Consider the following 17,671-nt stretch of genomic DNA (forward strand, 5'->3'; position numbering starts at 1 on the left):
TGGTCTAAAATCACAGTTTATGATCTCCTTTTAGAGATAATAGAAGTGAGTAATTCCAGGAAAGTCTGTATTGACAGGAAGAAAAAGAAATAAATACAGCATCTTTCAAAATAAAGAAATTACTCATAGCCCTGGAAAATAATGGTTCGGTTTTTCAAAATTAACATAAAAAAGTACAACTCTGCAGAGAATCAATCTAAATAAATACTAGAACACCCTACACAGCAGATACCGATCCTGAAAGGATAGTAATAGAGCTCTGGGGAAACTGAGCACACCATTTTCATGCCAAGGAAATTAGTCCTTCTACCATTAGGCTTTACATAGGTTTTGATGTTATACCATGTGTTAATTATTTCCAAATCACAAGTGCAAACACTCACCCTGATTGGAAAATTAGCAGATTTCAAACTCAGGTAATTTCCCCCTAATGAGGAACTTGTTGAACTGAATTTAACAATTAGCTCACACCCTTTGCTGTCTGGGTATGGCAAGGCTACAAGGAGACACAGAAACTCACCTTTTTCAGTAATTTCCAACAAAGGATGAATATAAATTCAGAAGTCGTTGTCATGCTATTCCTAACTCCTCCTTTGGTTCCTAAGGCAGTGGTTCTCAAAGGGTGATACAGGAGGAGGTGCTGCCCATACTGAATAGTTCTCCCTTGTTTTGTAACCTTCCCCCTCTGGGTCAGTTCGTTTGGGTGCCTTTTGCTACGTACCAAGCCTCCGCAAAAAGGATTTCACAGCTTAAAAGAGTAAAACTTATGATTTATCGGTCAATATACACAATGCGTAGGTAGAGCTAACAAGCTAATGTGCCCGCCACCCCTGATAAGGCACCCAAGGAGTCACTGCTGGCTGGGCAGCCTTCAGTCAAGAGGGGAAGGGTTGGCTTCTGCTGCCGCTTGGAAAGGGCTGATCACTGACATTGCTAAACTGCCATCCTCGGGCTACTTGGTTTTGTTTCTGTAGGCTTTTGTATGTTTTTCATGTTGGTTTTTCCCTTCAAGAACCCTTGAGCTGCTAATTATCCCTGTGTCAACACACTCCCCTTTGCCAGCAATCTTACCTTTCTTCTCATGGCTCTGCTCTGCAGACAGAATGTCTTGCAGCGCCTTCTCACAGCTTAGCAGTTCTCTAAGATGTCTGAACCAATTTCAGCCTGTATCAAAACTATGCCTTAGATCCCAGAACGCATCCGTGACCCGATGCCTGAATCTCTGCAGGGGAAACTGACACTTTTCAGCTGCTAAATTGCATTAAAGGAAACAAAAGTAACTTTATCCTACCATTAGTTGTCTACGTGTGCTGTGACCCTGTCTGCATAATGGATGCTGGGCAGTCAGGTCTTAAAGAAGGTGGCCTATTTGTAGTTGTGAAGGGAAGAGACATCCACAAATGAAGGGGAAATTGCCTTTGGACAGTTCTTCTCTCTCCCTAGAACTGACCAAAAACGTCCAAAATATTGCCAAAATTTAAATCTGATTTCTCCCACAAAAATGTAGAAATTATTCAATAAAATCTTCTTCCCATTTTTCAATGCACTTTCTGCAGTAGGGTTTTCTTTTCCTTGTTTGAAGAACAATAAAGAATATTCTGAGACTTCAAGCTGCCTTAGGTATGTCACGAAGCACCTGTGCCTTCAAGCGCTATGCTGGCACACCAGCTGCTTGATTATTTGGCAGAAAGTGGCATCAGTATAGGTGCAACAAGCGTTTTTGAATGTAAAGAAAGAAAGGGTAACAAGAATTGAGAAATGGCAAAAAAGAATATTCTGCAAAAACAGAGTTCTGAGCTCTTTGAATGCGCTGCTTTGATTGTCTTCATGTAGAGACATTTTAATAGGAACTAGAATTTTGAGAAGTAAAGAATGAAGGGTTGTGGAAGGAGTCAGTACATCTACTAATAAGGCTGCACAATGATCTGTGGGGAGTTATACTGAGGTGTGACTTAGCAGAGAAAAACAGCCTAAGATATTCTGCCTACTTCCTCTTGCAAGTCAACAATACAGAGGTCTGTTCTTCGCACCAATTCCACAACTGACAAAGAGATGCTCTGACCTGTAGCTCTTACTCGAATGACGTTATGAATGCTGAGAGCAATTCATTTTATTGTTCTGGTGGATGCATTATCTAACCATGATCTAACTCGCCTAACCATTATTTAACTCAGACACTCTTGGATTAATTTGTAATCTTACCACATTTAAGAGGCAGCATTTCTGAGAGCAGGGAGGTGAGACTGGGTAACTTCTGCAGCCTGATCCTAGCAGATAGAAAATTCCCCTGTGTGGCTTTGGGCAAGTTCTCTAGAGTTCTCTGCCTCGGTTTCCCTTTGCTAAAACAAAGATGATCTTGCTCACCGAGTCCAGACAACTGTTAGAATTACCTAGTTAACACTTTTAAAGGGATCTAAAGCAGTAAAAAAATCAGTGTGTTATCTAGCTCTCTTCCCCCACAAATTGTGTCTTAAAAATAGCAATCCCTTTTACCTGGGAGCTAGGGAGGTACAAGCAGATTCATGATCCGTCCTGAAGGAACACGTGAAAGGCTGTCAGTAAAAGCAGTAGCATTCAAACTGTCAGCAGCAGTCAGACCTTGTTTAAAAGGGTAAGGAAGCCAAGTGGCACCTCCAAAAGGTGGAGTTGTTGCCACAGACCTATTCTAGCATTTTCATTAGCTGTGTAGCAAACGGCTGCTACCTTCCTCTCTGTTATCTGTGAGTCTTCTTCTGGGCTTCTCTACCGCTTACACTAAATCTACCTATTCCCTAACTTGTTCAATTTACCATTGTTTGTATCCTTATTGTGTTACCTAACTTCCTCCCCTACTCCAGCTCTGGGAACCATGGGATCACAGTTCAGCTCTTGTACCGTCTTTTTTTTTTTTTTCCCCTCAGCCTTTCTTGGGAAACAGACGCTGCATAGAAAGGAGGCTCTGTCATCTGGCTGCCCCGGGTCTGCAGGCATGAGCCTATGCCCTTGCACCACCTCCCTGAGGAGCACTCCATGTTTTTTTTCTCCAGAGCAGGGAGAAAGAGGCCGGGGCAAGTGTGAGGGTGCAGGACTGGCTAGGACAATTGGAGGGAGGAGGCAGGGATAGAAAGGTCTATAATCAGCAGAGCACCCTCTTAACACCTTAAACAAATCCTTTGGATATTAAGTCATGAGGCCTTTGCTGCTGACGCACATGAAACACAAAGGCATGCACTTAAATACACTCTTCACTGCCCCCCCCCCGTAGCTAGCCCTACCCAGGGAATGACGGCTTGCCACTGGGAGGAGGTCTGCCGCGGGGACCTCTTCAAGGTTCCAGCGCTGCCCATGCTGCAGCCAACAGGAGCCCGCACCATGGTCTTCTGGAACAGGAGGGATTCAGTTAGTGTTATTTTAAAAATAATAGCTTGAATGGCAGATGGAAAAGAAGAGCACTGAGCAGCTTTTGTTTGCCAACCCACTCCTGCCACGTTACAAGGTGCTAGCGTTCATTCTCCCCCCTTGTGCGTGTACCGTTCATGCTGCATACCCCTATGTGGGGGAAGCCTCCAGGAGGCTTCATGGTCAGCGCTCACCTTCACACCTGCATCCCCAGCGCATGGCCACCCAAAACACGTAACTCGTCTTTTCCCCTGTGTTCTCGTGAATTGCTTCCAAATGCCGAAACTCTCTTAACCTTCGATCACACATCTCTGTGTACGCTTATCTTTCTATTTAATGGTGTTTGTGCCTTTTATCATCACAAAAGACACCGATAAAATTACCTTTACTCTTCCTCACACGGTAATTCCAAGCAAACATATCATAAAGGTTATGCGCTCACCTTAATGCTCATTACTTTACAGCAGCTGTACAAAATGAGTTGTGAAATTTATCTTCTAGCTTTTATTAAATGTTTTCCAATGCTTTAATCACAAACACATAATTGAAAGCGATTTTTTTTTCACTGACCTGAAAGGGATCCTTATCAGAACTGAGACTGGAGGAATTTCCATCTTTCTGTTTTGTTTTTCCATACTCAGACTCGCCTAAGGTCCAACCTAGAGGTTGTGATTTGCAATGTTTTAATTTCAAGAGCACCTGAATGAATGCACTGCAATGCAGGCCACCTGCTGCCCCTGGCTGCTAGCTCCCAGACACCCACCTAGACGCCACACCTAGATTAGGCAGGCTACAGCTACTGGTCTGAGCCAGAGGTGGGGAAGAAATTCTTCATTTAAAAAGCTCAAAAAAAAAAAGAAATTTGTAACAATAAGACCCATACATTCTACTGCACTCACATAAGCTGTAACTCAGGAAAGCTCTTAGGCACATAATTAAGGTAAAATATGTCCAATTTTGCTCTGAAAAGGGTTCTGTGTAAGCAAGTGACTTCTGGAATGAGACCTCCATGACTGTACATAGTAAAAAGACACGTCTTCGCTGCCAAATCTGACATCTGTTTGACAATCACCACGGTACATTTTATTGCTGAAAAATGTCAGACGAAGATCAGAACAAATATTAAATATCTACCCAAAAGCATAACAGCTAGTGATACCTGTGGCTAAATCAGGCCCACGCTGATGTCTACAAGATATATTTAACAGGCACTTCAGAGACACGACAGATACCAGACCAACAGTGATGGGTGAAGACTCTTGCTGTGCCCCAGCAGCTGCCTTCGCTGGACCTACAGAGACCACCACTTCTCCATACGCTCCATCTGTTTTTGAATGCACTGTCCATGCTATGGCGCATGGATCTGCTCTTCCATGCCACAGATCCCACCCACCAAGGCATAACCCTCGCAGAACCGCTACAGAAAACATTTTCCAGTAATGCTCAGTTGTCTCATTTTAATTCCTTGTAAACTAAAAATAAAGCCCCACTATCTGCCTAGCTTTGCTCTGATGATAAGCTATATTGGATACAATATAGGTAAAAGATGTTATTAACGTATTTTCCAACATGAAACATTTTCCCAGCCTCTGTAGGGAATAAGCATTCTTGCTGCGTGGATTGGGTATTTACTTCTAGGGATCAGACTAGTCGAGGATAGACGAGTGCTAGTATATGGCGCTGCACCCCCATCCCAACAAACATCCAAATGCTTACTAAACACAGTATCATTTTATAAATTATAGTGAGCTAATCCAAAGCAATTAGGGTCAACGAAGAACATCAGGATCATTTGCAAAAAGTAAAAACTGGTTTATGCAAAACAGAGCAATGGGTGTGAATTGAGATCTTGAAGTAATACTTGACATCCTACTGGATGCCGGGGCAGGTCAGATTTGCAGTGAAGCAGCTGGGAAGGTAAGGATTTTTTGAAAGAGATTCCTTTCAATAGCTCTTGTCCCCACAGACACCTTTATCGCAAGGATCCCGAGTATCATTATTTCCATTTTCCAAGCAGAGAATCAAAGCACCACGTACCATCACAGAGCAGTGGCAGAAGACATCTCGGACTCTAACTCCTACTTTCTTTTTCCAGGACAGTGACAGAGAATCTGCCATCCCTAGGAAGAATATCTGCCAGCGACATATTTACAAACAGCAACTGTGTATTTACCAAGTTAGGAGATGAATTGCCAAGGAATGTAAAAAGTCTTGCCCTAAAGAGATCATCATTTATGTAGGTGGAGAGCCCAGACAGGTTTGGGGATTTCAGAACAACCATATGCAAATGTATTTACTGATCAGAATTAGCTATGGTGAGCTCATGGCACAGAGTGAGAGCTGATAAATTTTAATGGAGGAAGGACAGGAAAATGCTGTGTTGGACGTATGACAGTAATCCAGGGTGAAATAAGATTTAAAAAAGTCAAAAGAGATGAACAAGAATGACTCTGGATTAACTCTAAATCATAGCCATTCTAGTAGCTAAAAAATAAAATAAAATCACATTGTGAGACAGTTTGGCTACCATCAAGTGTTCGATAACAGCATAAAAGTACATGGTATGAAATGGTATGAAATCTTACTAAATTACATGGTATGAAAACCCTCACACCATGTATATAGCACTGGAGAATAAACGGGGTTATCTTTCCACTAGTGGTCCTTTCAGTACTACAGCTCACAGGCATTTATTGCAGAAGTTGTTCCGACACAGACAGTGGCTATTTGTGGTGCAAGAATATACAAGCTCCTGAAGCTGAGCTTCCAGCTCCTGCAGAATAGGAGCACCGGGGCTTCTAAACCCTTGGCAATCCATCTTCACTAACTGCACCATTCAGGATAAACTTAGGAGCCTCCTTGTTGTCCCCAGCTTCTTCAGCCATACACTCTGGAGGCTCTAGGTCATCGTATCTTCTCCGATAGACCACCCTTGAGATTAGAGTTATCAGAAACATTTCCATGATGAGGAGCTGCTGGGTCATATCTGCCAAAAAAAAGGGAGGCAAAGAAAAGCCCCAAAAAATGACTATCAGACACAAAGTGAATACCTGGCTTATTAATATTCATCTGTGCAAAAGGAACAAACTTCACCATCCTGTCCCCATGACGGAGCATCTCTCACACTCGGCAATAAAATCAGTTACAGAATTACAGTATTGCCCATCAATAAGCACGCAGTAAGTTATGCATTCAAAACGCAAGAGATTTAACAGTAATCATGCATGTTGATTTCTTGTCCTCTCATTTCTGATTCCAACTCTTCTCATTATCAAGTTTTTCTCTGCGACTATGACAGCTATAAAACTTTTGTTATGGTTTTGTAAGTAAAAGCTGAGGTTCTCCAAAAGCTGCATGATCCCAGGAAATTAGTATTTTGGGAAAACACCAGATACTGCAGTTAGCAATGCTGAGCTGGCACCTTTATAAGTACATGAACAACATCCTTCCAAAAGAACTTACATGCTCCTCTCGCTGAAGAGGAGAGTGGTGGAGCACAGCGAATAATTCTTTGCATGGCCAAGATGTTGATAATAGCTGCCTGCAAGTGGTTCAGAATGAGGATAAACTGCACCAGAAAGAGAAAACAAATGCCTTAGCTACCAGGAAAAGGTTTATAGTTCACACCACAACTCTGCTTTCATAACAGACCCTCTTTTGCCTCATTCCTCCTTTCTTGCCCTCCCTCTCCTCCCATCTACCAGCAGGCTGCCTGCCATTCTGCAGAATTCATCTTCAGGTCAGGATGATATTGCTCTGAATGTGAGCGTTACATTAAACCTCTGTTTGAAAAGTGTTTCTTCTCAGCCCTTCATTTGGGAGGTGCAATATACACAGAGCTGCCAGCTGAGATTTTAAACAATACTGAGCTCTGAATAATAGGTAACAATGTTTTAAAAACTTCCTGTCAATCTATATGGTCTCCCTTAGTGGAGGAAGGACTCAAAGAACGTTTTTTCTGTTGTCTCCTCTTTTTGCCACAGCAAGGAGATGTGGTGCTCCCCAAGTTATATAGGACTGGCTTCTTTGCCAGAAGGGTTGAAGGACTCTTCGCAGCTTGGCTTCAGCAACAATCACTCACGCATCCTATTACCTGCTATTTGCTGAGCTAGGCCTTCGCTGCCTTGGGTATATCAAAGTGTCTCTCTAGCTGCTGGTGTAACTGCACGAGTATAAGCTCTCGCATTAACAGAGTTTGCCATCCTAAACCTGGATTCACCCTAATGCAGCTTTGCAGGTGTGCCTATCCTCTTTATTGCATTTATAAGTAAGTGCTTAATAATTTACTTAACAGAAACCTTAGTGCACCAGCCTTTCTGTACGTCCTGTTCAAGAAGGATGCATATCCAAGGATTCTGCTGTACTCTCTTCAGGGTGATGTGGAAGAGGGTGGCCCTGTCCCTGGGCTTTTTCAACCTAACCTATCTGGTTCTGTTCCTTACTATTTAATGATTACCATACAGTATTTTCATTATTATCCAACTCTGAAGTGCAGAATGGCCAAGAAAAATATTGTCAGAACAGAACGTTGTGACATGCTCAAACAGCAGCCACCCACACAACGCTCCATATCCTCCCCTAGTTTTTAAAAGTACACACTAGCATTTTAACATTGCATTTCAGCATACTGCATCTACAAAGCTTCCTTCAAGCCCTGCAGAAGGTGCTGTTTTGATTTCAGTTGCCTAAAGATGAATGGATTTTATGCGGCTTTCACATCTCCAGCACTCCTGAGAGACTAGAGGTAAATTGGCTCAAGCTGAAACTGAACTGCAGCCAAGGAGAGTGCTTCAAAGGGATGCAGCTTTGATCAGGTCAAAATATGCCTTTGCACAATGCATTTAATGGGAAAAGAAATACTATAACTTTTCAACAAAGGACCACGAACCAGAGAGACAGTGTTATACCAGCAGTTAAAAGAAATTCTTATCAGAAATATTAAACTTCTCACCTGATAAAGAGCAAACTTTGGGATGATCTTCTTACAGGTAAGGAGAGTCTTTACTTGTTGAAACATGATTGCAACTGGCCACAGAGCAATAATGGTGAGGACACCAACGAAGCAGCTAATCCATATTGCAGCTCCTTTGGGAGATAACTGAGAAGCAAATCAAACAAGCGTACCTATAAAACTTTACAGTGCATTTTACCATTTCCAGGAAGAAGTTGTGAACTGGATGATGCAGATGTTAAAATGCTTGTTTCTATCTCCATGAAAGCTGATGGCAGCAGCAGTTGCTGGGGTTTGCATGGGGAAACTGCACAGTACCCACTGGAGTGTTAGCACAGCGCTCTTGCCCAGCAGGCACGGACATGTAAATCTGTTCAGCCTGGGAAGGTGACAAGTGACACAACCCCTCAATCTGACCCCAGCAACACCAGGGAATGCTCAGCAGCTCATGAGAGCATATTCAGCATGACATCTCAGAGGGATAATTTATTTGATACGATGAAACAACGAAGAAATGTATTACTTTTAATCTGAATTATCCAAGAGGTGCAAAATTATTAGCAGATACAGACTTCTCCATCATCTTGCAGCTTACATGGTACAAAGCAGAAGTGCAGTACTATCTTTTCTACTTTGCACAGACATAAAAATCACTATGATTTGCAGAAAAACATAAATTAGGCTTCCTGTTTACATGCCGGTACATACACTTGTTTCTTAAGGCTGTACCTTACAAAACAGGGCAGGTACATCCCACAGGGCAACCTGCAGTCCTGCTATTCTAACCATACAAGCTGGGAAACATACTGGAGCATAATCTAATGCCTAACCCACCCTGATGCCCAGTTTCTTTCCAAAAGAAGCCAGGAAATGGAGAGTCTGGGAGAAGGCAGAAATTACATGCTTCAGTGTCTCAAAAGAATACAGTAAGGACTCACTTGGAAGTGCTCCCAGATTTCACGGTTTAGTTGTAGGCTAAGATGCTAACATCAACCCTAAAACCTATGGATTTTGTGGACCATCTCCGACTAAAATATTTACTTACATTGTAAAAGGTGTAATTCCCATTAGTCCAAAGCACTATTGATAAAAACATGAGCATGGGTCGAAGGAAAGCAAACTGAAAGGTGCCCAGCTTCAGCCAAAAGAGGGTTCGTCTGGCAAAAAAAAAAAAAAAAATCACATAGGCCAAAATCTTATTAGCAACCTTAATAACATTTTTTGGATACTGTCAACTGCAAAACTTTTCCATTCCTGTAGCATGTGGCTAAAATCTGGGGAGGAACAGCTTCAAGATTAGAAAATCTTTCCAAGAATTACCCAGTGTTTATTTAGTAAAGTCTCTACAAAAATAGTACTTTTCCTATTCTGCAGCAATTACATACTAACCAAAGCTGGGCAAAACGTGATGTCTTTCTCTGCCCTGAAGCTAACCAGAGAGCCAGTAGCAGCATAACCAGTTTCTGAACAATAATGCCACTTGCTCTTGCCTTGTTGCCTTAATATTTCAGCTTTCTGATGAAATTGGGCAATTTAGCCTTCCTCCTCAGACACTTCCTAGTCCTGTGGCAGATCAAGAAAGGGAACCATACAGACCTATGTGAAAGGACTGGTAGTTTTTCAGTGCATCATCAGTACTACCATGTAAGCATCTGGTTTTGCTCCCCAACAGTAGTCTAGCAGGAGAAAGGAACTATTTTTTACTTGGCCAACTGCACAAGGCCAGCAGGACAGCTCAGGATTTCCTTACTTCTGTCAGCCTAAACTGTGTCCAGAACACAGCCCATACACAGTAACCTGGCCAGACAGCATTAAAGGTCACCAGGAAAGGGGGAGATGCACTTGCTGACAGAGGACATGAAAGCTGACTGACCTGAACTCTCCTTCAGTCTTCCCAGGACAAGCTGTGGCTGCTACGGCTGGCTCACATTTCAGTCTATCACTGTGTATTTCCCATACTGTTAATGTTGTCTTCACTGTAGCTCCTTGCGCCCCTGAGGCTGCCATCAGAGATGCCTCAGCAGACAACAGGCTGCCATTTAGTACGTTACAGGATACAGCCATGAACAGGAATTGCATTACAGGAATTGCTCAATTAATATAGCTAATAACCACAGGGTTATGAACAGCACAAACACATGTGGAAGGGCCGACAACTGGTCAGCCATTTAGCGCGTGTGCCTTTTCAAAGATTTATTATTCTCAAAGGGCTTTAAAGAATAATATGACAAACAGTGCCGTCACTGCTATGCCAGGAGTTGTCTTCCTTGTTGACGCAGGTCTCTTTCTTAACCATCAGACCTCTTCTGCCACACCTCTCCCCACTGTATGGCTTGTTACTTTGCCTCATCAGTCTACTGTACCTCGTTAGCTTTCCCAGGACTGCTCGAGAGTATATGGCTTTTTAAAAGAATGAATCCCTCCCTTGGAGTAGCTCCCTGTTTCCCCAGAAGATACCTACAGGAGGAATATGAGACTGACCTTTCACTGGTATAGCTTGCCCATGTTTAAAAAAAGACGTACCCTGTAATGGGGAAAGGCTAGAAGTCAGAAGCAGAGACAGCAGATGGGTTTCCCTGTGCTACAGACACCAGAGAAGGAGCCCTAAGCCCTCTGCAGAGCAAAAAGCCTTTTTTTTAAACAGACAGCTGTCCTTCCTCCCAGCAGTAGTAGGCACTATCTAGCTCCTGAAATGAGTTAATATTAGCTAATATAATCCTGGGTAAGCTGTCACTGGACTGATCAACAGGAGGACAGAGTAGAGGATTCTCTCCCAAGCTCCCCGCTACCACAACTTATACAGAGGGTGACAGACAGGGAAAAAAACCCCATATATACTGGTGACACATTAGATCTATAGCACAGCTCTGTCCCATGCCATTTCTTCCGCTCTGACTGCTGAAACGAGTCTGAACCGATGCCCATGAAAATTAGTAGGAGTCACTTAGATCCGTATCAGTAGTTGCTGATTTTACATCATTGTATTACATCCATTTTTGGAGGTATATTTTTCAGTTGGTTTACTACCTATTCTTCTTGATGGCCCCTCCATGTAAATAATTACTGTTATTCCATTAAAATAAAATGATGGAAAAAAGAGTTTAAATTCTAATACCAAATGAGGCAGTTTAAGGAAGAATTACTACAGTAAAAATTAAGAATTTTTGCAAAAGCATCACAAACCGCTATGCTGCGTTCTGTTTGCCGCTTTCATTTAACCAGATCATAAAGCCCCTAAGGTCCCTCTGACACTAATGACTAGGCCCTCATAGAAAAGTCTCTGTCTTGCACATTCAGTCCTTCAGCTTTTGGTTTTAATGAGAGAAACGTTCTCATACTCTGTGCCAGTAGGAAAGCCCTGGGAAATACATGAAGCTTCCAGGCTGTGTAGCGGCGTGTAAATGACAGGGTGACACTAGCCAGAGGAGGAGCCCCACCAGGCTGTGCTCAAAGGAGGCAGGGTTTCTGCTACAGTATATTGGCTCCCGTAGGTGCAGCTTTCCATCTTCACCCTACTTCTCAAAGGTTCTTTAATACTAAGTTTAGTAGAAGAAAATATTTGCTTTTGTCTCACCAGACAATGCCATTTCATTGAGATCAAAGCTTTCCAGGAATTACATCTATTTTTTGTTTAAAAATCATTTATCTGAAGTAGTTTTAAAGTCAAAATCAGAATGAAACATTTCAATTTCATCGAAGTAAGAGAAATTTTCTTTCAAGACAGCCTCAATTTGACAATTCTGCTTGTGAAAAATACCCACTTTGGAGACATTTGTTCCCTTCTGGAATGAAAAGAAACTGAAATCTCAGTTATTAGGTTTTCTAGAGTAGAAATTCCTCCTCCCACACACCACTGCTTGCTATAGAAATGGTTTCTTGAGAAAGAATGGGATTAGTTGGGGAGATATCCCAGTGCTCAACATTACTATGAGTGGGAACACTGTACTGGGTTAAACTTGAGAGAGCTCATGCTCTCGACTCTTATGCAAAATTCTGCATTATAAATAATGAAATAAATCAGTGGTGGTGTACAGCCCTGAAGTGATGGCACTGTTTAAAAGAGACAGCTTGAGACTGACTTTCGGGAAGCGGGGAGGCCCTTTGCTGTAAGCCTGGCCTTGCCAAGTTGGCTGAATTCCAGCAGCCATTTTCCAGCTGGGAAATCTTAAAGGGCGACTCACCTAGTGATGCGCACACGAGGGAGGCAAAGGCAGCAGCAGCAGCAGGGACCAGTGCTGATCTTGAAGCGACCATTTTCAAACTGCCTGAGGAGCAGCTTTTGACCTCCACACTCTTTAATCATCATCAGTAGGAACTTGTGGATAACTATGGCAAAAAATCTAGGAGAGGAAGAAAATGACAGCTTGAATTTGCCTGTGTGTCTCTTGCATGCCAGTGCCGCCTTCTGTCCAGGGTTTTTACAGCTTGCGCTTTGCAATCAACAGAAATTCTAGCACTAGCTGTGAAAAACCTTCAGCTTTCCAGCACCTTGGAGGACCAGAACTGCCCTAACCTCACCGGAAGAGGAATAAACTGAGGCGCAGAGTAGCTGTGGAATTTCCCAAAGCCGCACTGGTGGCTACTGGCAGAGTCAATATTAAAGCACAGGCTTTTCTGGCCCAAGTCATTATGGCCATATTTTTCTATCTGTTACCTAGTCCTGCCTGGTCCAAACTTTTCACAAGTAGTCCTATTCCTCCTTTTAAAAAAAAGCCACCTACCAACTAACAACAACAAACATGGCTATGTTCATATATAGAGAGAGCTATCATTGTATGCACTGCCCCAGTCAGGGTGTGGTTCCTCTGCAACCAAAGCTGATCCAAGCACTAACTGCTGCAACCCCACCTCTTCCTCCTACACCAGCTGCACATTCTCAGCCCTTCCCAGGAACTACAGATCGTGCAACTGCCCTTTCCTCCCTTTCCCAAACTGATTTAGGGAACTGATTCACTGAAATCCAACCCCATCAAATAAAAGAGGTCCTCTTCAGCTGCACTGCCTCCCTGAAGGAGCTTGCTGTGCAGCTGGAGACTGTGAGTGGTAGTGGATGCAAGTGAGGGGACAGGAACCCGCAGCTTGGGCAAGGGAGGAGGGGGCATTCAGATAGGCTTGAAGTGCCATAGGACTGGATCCTTGGAAGTTTTTGTTAATCTGCACTACCTGCACAAATTGCTGCATGCTCACAGTGTTCCCTGCTACTGTGTTTTCCCTTTTCCCTCCTTTTTTACTCTACTCTCTTAGTAAATGCAATGCGACAAGGGGTGAGGCTATTCATGAGAGTCTGTGATAGAGTCCTGGAGCGGGTTCCCAAATCATCCCAAAATCAACTGTGAAGTGCCCAAGGCCACGGCGTCCCCCCACCTGGCTCTGCCTACCAGGGCGGCGCCATCACCTCCAGAAAGCAAGGACCACATTTCTCCGTTCTTCTCTGTGCATGTCAGAGCTGTCATGCTCGTACAGAAAGTGCTTTTATCAGGACAACTGCAGACCATTTTTACATTGATATACTCATCGGAGGTTCACTTGCCACCATTAATAATAGACCTCCACGGCTCATCATTAGTAAAAGCACAGAGAAGTCACAGGTCAGAGTCTCATTCCACATGACACGCAGAGAGAGGAAAGAAAGAGTACTGCTTCAAAGCTACTGTCAATCCGAGGGATCAATTACATGCGAGTCACAGATCTTTCATACTGAGGTTCCCACACTAGGGGACTGTAGCACTGGGAACTGCTTCAGCATTTTCCACCTCCCAGGAAAGAGCTGCCAAGAGATTTCAACTCAAACCAAAAATTACTAAATTGTTAAATTTACAAAATGACTGTGTTTACCAAGAGCAGCAGACGTTTAAAGGGAAGAAATTCAGGGTTTGGGGCAACGTCTAGAAACAAGCAGAATACTCACGCTGCTGCTGTGAAATCTGTAAACATCGTTGAGCGAGGAATCCACATACCAATGCATGAAGTAGTAGCGATCACCTACAGAGAAAGGGAGGAGGGTTGTACAAAGAGCAGAGATAAAGCAGGTTCATGTGGATTTTCAGGGAAACCCTATCTTCAACATTCAATATTATCTCTTTTCTGTGATAACTTACTGGAGCTGCAGCATTAATCCAAATTATGATTGATCTTTTGGAGGAGGGGATTTTCCTGTAGATGTAGACTGCTTCCTCTACAAACACCAGATTGGCAATTAGCGTCATCAGAGTCAAGATTGCAAACAGAAATCTCCCTGGTAGGTCAAGGCCTGCAGAGAGAGAAAAGAAAACAGACAGTTCTGATTTATTTCATAAGCATTCCAAACATTTAATGTAAAGACACCATCTCTGAGGGGCTGCTTAGCCCTATTCCAGCAAATACTTGCTCTCATCCTTAGCTACATACACAGACCATTGACTCCACATGGAGGATGATTCAAAAACTTAAGTTCATGACTAAATCTTTCCAGGATCCACAGACAGCATATGGGAAGAATACACCTCCATGTTCTCAAAGCATTATGCAAAAGTCCCCTTCAGAAAGGTGGCGTTCCAGGACAAATGTCCTTAGATGAATGTAAATATGTAACAGAATATAAATAAATACATAATATAAATAAATACAGTGAATACATATTCTGGGAACTTTTCCAGGCAGGCTACAAGCAAAAATGTATTTACTCAGTATTAGTTCTTTGCTTCCCTTGTATGTTGTCGTGGTTTAACCCGGCAGGCAGCTAACCACACAGCCATTCACTCACTCCCCCCTGCCCAGTGGGATGGGGAAGAGAATCGGGAAAAAGGTAAAACTTGTGGGTTGTGATAAAGACAATTTAATAGGACAGAAAAGAGAAAATAATAATAATGATAAAAGAATATACAAAACAAGTGATGCACGATGCAATTGCTCACCACCCACTGACTGATGCCCAGTCAGTTCCCGAGCAGCGGCTGTGCCCTGCCAGCCAACTCCCCCCAGGTTTTTTTGTTCAGCATCACATCATATGGTATGGAATATCCTTTTTGGTCAGTTTGGATCAGCTGTCCTGGCTGTGTCCCCTCCCAGCTTTGTGTGCACCTCCAGCCTCCTCGCTGGCAGGGCAGTATGAGAAGCTGAGAAGTCCTTGACTTAGTGTAAGCACTGCTCAGCAACAACTAAAACATCAGTGTGTTATCAAAATTATTCCCATCCTAAATCCAAAACACAGCACTGTACCAGCTACTAGGAAGAAAATTAAGTCTATCCCAGCCAAAACCAGGACAAGCATGTTTGTGCGTAACTTCCTTAGGCATGCAAACTTTTTAGAGGCTTGGTGGAAGTTTGTGGGACATACAAACAATGTAAGGATAAGCCCCTGATATATCTAGCCTGAGATAAAACTTGATGCCTTCACCGAATTCTTTTTTACTTCTCCCTTAAAGCTGGATATGGATATCAACATTTACATACGGCTGATGGATTTTTTGTCTCCATTGACACTGGGTATGGATATCAACTTTTACCCATGGCTGACAGTTGAGGTGTATTTTCTCCCAAGAAAGGTGCTTCCAGAGACAGAAGAAAGCACTACAGTGGAGTCATGCTTAATTTAGGAGAAGTTCATGCTCATCACTGGTACTAACTACTGCTGTGGCCGTAGCCCATCTAAAGGTGTATCGAGCAGTGCCCGCAAAGGTGAGCCTCTGCCCCAGCCTGTTTAACCTAACCTGCTTCAAAAAACCCCAACGCTTCTAGACTTGGCTGCAGGCGGAGCAGTCCACATCTCAGTGGACGTCTCCACACCTTAGATCTCACCACGGGAGAGCCCGAGACCAGGCGCAGGTCTATGGGCTGGTTCAGGGCTCGGTTCGGCAGGTACCGGGAGGCCCCGGCGCTCCCCACCGACTACCCTTCCCCTCGCCGACCACCCTGTTCTCTCACACCCCCACCCGCAGCTCTGGGCTGGGGGGCCGTGCTGTCCTCTCTCTCTCCCCCGAAGCCAGAGGCAGCTCGGCCCCCTGCCAGGCGGAGGTCCGGCCGGGACGGGCGGCCGCCTGCCTCCGCCTGGGGGATTTCCTCGCCGGGGAAGAACGGCGGCGGGGCAGGCGGAGGCAGGGGCAGGGGCAGGCACCGCCATCCGCCGCGGGTGGGTGCTGAGGGCGGCGCGCGGCCGGGCAGCGGGCCGTTAACGGATGGCCGACAGGCGGAGGGGCCGCCTGGCAGCGGGCAGCCCCCTCCCCCTCACGCCTCCCCCCCTCGCCCCGGCCCGGGCGGGCGGCCGCACTTACTCTGGAGGAGCTCCTGCGAGTAGGGCGGCTCGCTGGCGCCGCATGACGGGTGGAGGGTCCCGTTCGCCTCGCCCTCCATGGCGGCGCGGCCCTCGGCCGCCGCCGAGATGCCCTGGCAGCGCCGAGGGGACGGGCGACGGGCGGCGGAGGGGCGGCGGGGGTCGGTGCTCGCCCGCTGGTCCCTGGGGAGCGCGGGAGCCGCGATGCGCAGCCCGGCTGCTCGGGGTCGCCGAGGGACGGTTAATGATTAGCCCGGGAGCCGGGGCCGGGCGGGCGGCGCGCGGGACCCGGCCTCCGCGCTGCCTCCTGGCGCCCAGCGGCCCCGGGCACCGGCGGAGTGGACAGTGCCGAGCCCGGGGGGGCAACGCGCCCACCTCGCTCCTCGCTCCATCTGCGAGGAGCCGTGTCCCGGCTGTTCCCGGCGTCTCTGCTCGTCCGCCGTGGAGGGGCTCTTGGGGAAGCCAGCGAGTCCAACCCCGTCCCCTTCCTTCGCAGGCCCAGGGTGTCAGGGCACCTGGAGCCGGGTCTCGCACAGGAGCGCGGGCTGCCAGCCGAGGAGGGATGGGGAATCAGCCGAGGAGCGCCAGTGCTACGTCCGCCTTCACCCCAGCCCGGTCAGAGCAGCCCTGGGCACTGCGCTCTCTGCAGGGGCCTGTGGAAGCAGAAAGTTGCTTGGTCAGTGTAGCAGATGTTCAAAGAACTTTTCATGGAGCCCTTCACCAAAGACTTCCCCATAATCTTGGCTGCAATGAGGTGAAAAGCTGCATCTTCTTCTGCACTGGCTGAAGGAGAGCACATTGAGGGTAGGAATACACCGAGGGATTCTCCTCTTCCCCACGTTTCACCTGCTGGAAGGATCCTTTCTGGAGCCTGAGCCTTTTCAGGCTGTTTCCAGCAGGACAGAATGAGTAATGAAATGATGGAGTTTGGTGACCCACTGAGTTGTTCTGGATAGTCAGACCGAAAGCGGGCTGCAAGAAGCAGCAGAGGGATTGTTACAGCAACGGGTGACAAAACAGCAGGTGACACTCTTGGTAAATGCAAAGTGGTGTTCAGGGGGAGGACACCTCTAACTACCTATGCAGTAATTACC

At 45.4% G+C, this 17,671-nt stretch overlaps 1 protein-coding gene across 1 annotated transcript; it reads right to left on the reverse strand.

The window, feature by feature from the left end:
• Positions 1-5,712: 5,712 nt before the first annotated feature.
• On the reverse strand, positions 5,713-16,668 carry LOC143168984 (organic solute transporter subunit alpha-like). Its single transcript, XM_076356047.1, has 8 exons — positions 16,579-16,668; positions 14,428-14,579; positions 14,238-14,311; positions 12,511-12,669; positions 9,375-9,486; positions 8,330-8,476; positions 6,841-6,946; positions 5,713-6,364 (listed from the first exon to the last, which is right to left on the reverse strand). Exons 1-8 carry the CDS (start codon positions 16,655-16,657, stop codon positions 6,177-6,179), a joined length of 1,017 nt encoding a protein of 338 aa, XP_076212162.1. The 5' UTR covers positions 16,658-16,668; the 3' UTR covers positions 5,713-6,176.
• Between the last annotated feature and the right edge of the window lie 1,003 nt (positions 16,669-17,671).

This window comes from Aptenodytes patagonicus, chromosome 1 (genome assembly GCF_965638725.1).
Source record: "Aptenodytes patagonicus chromosome 1, bAptPat1.pri.cur, whole genome shotgun sequence".
NCBI lineage: Eukaryota > Metazoa > Chordata > Aves > Sphenisciformes > Spheniscidae > Aptenodytes > Aptenodytes patagonicus.

What these genes read in the sequence shown, in the direction of transcription:
- LOC143168984 (XM_076356047.1), bottom strand. Translation starts at nt 16,657, where the DNA reads ATGGAGGGCGAGGCGAACGGGACCCTCCACCCGTCATGCGGCGCCAGC. An exon ending in GGATTAATGCTGCAGCTCCA is followed by an intron (nt 14,312 to 14,427) that starts GTAAGTTATCAC and finishes CTTTCTCTGTAG; the next exon opens with GTGATCGCTACTACTTCATG. An exon ending in CTCTTCAGCGAGAGGAGCAT is followed by an intron (nt 6,365 to 6,840) that starts GTAAGTTCTTTT and finishes TTTTTTTGGCAG; the next exon opens with ATATGACCCAGCAGCTCCTC.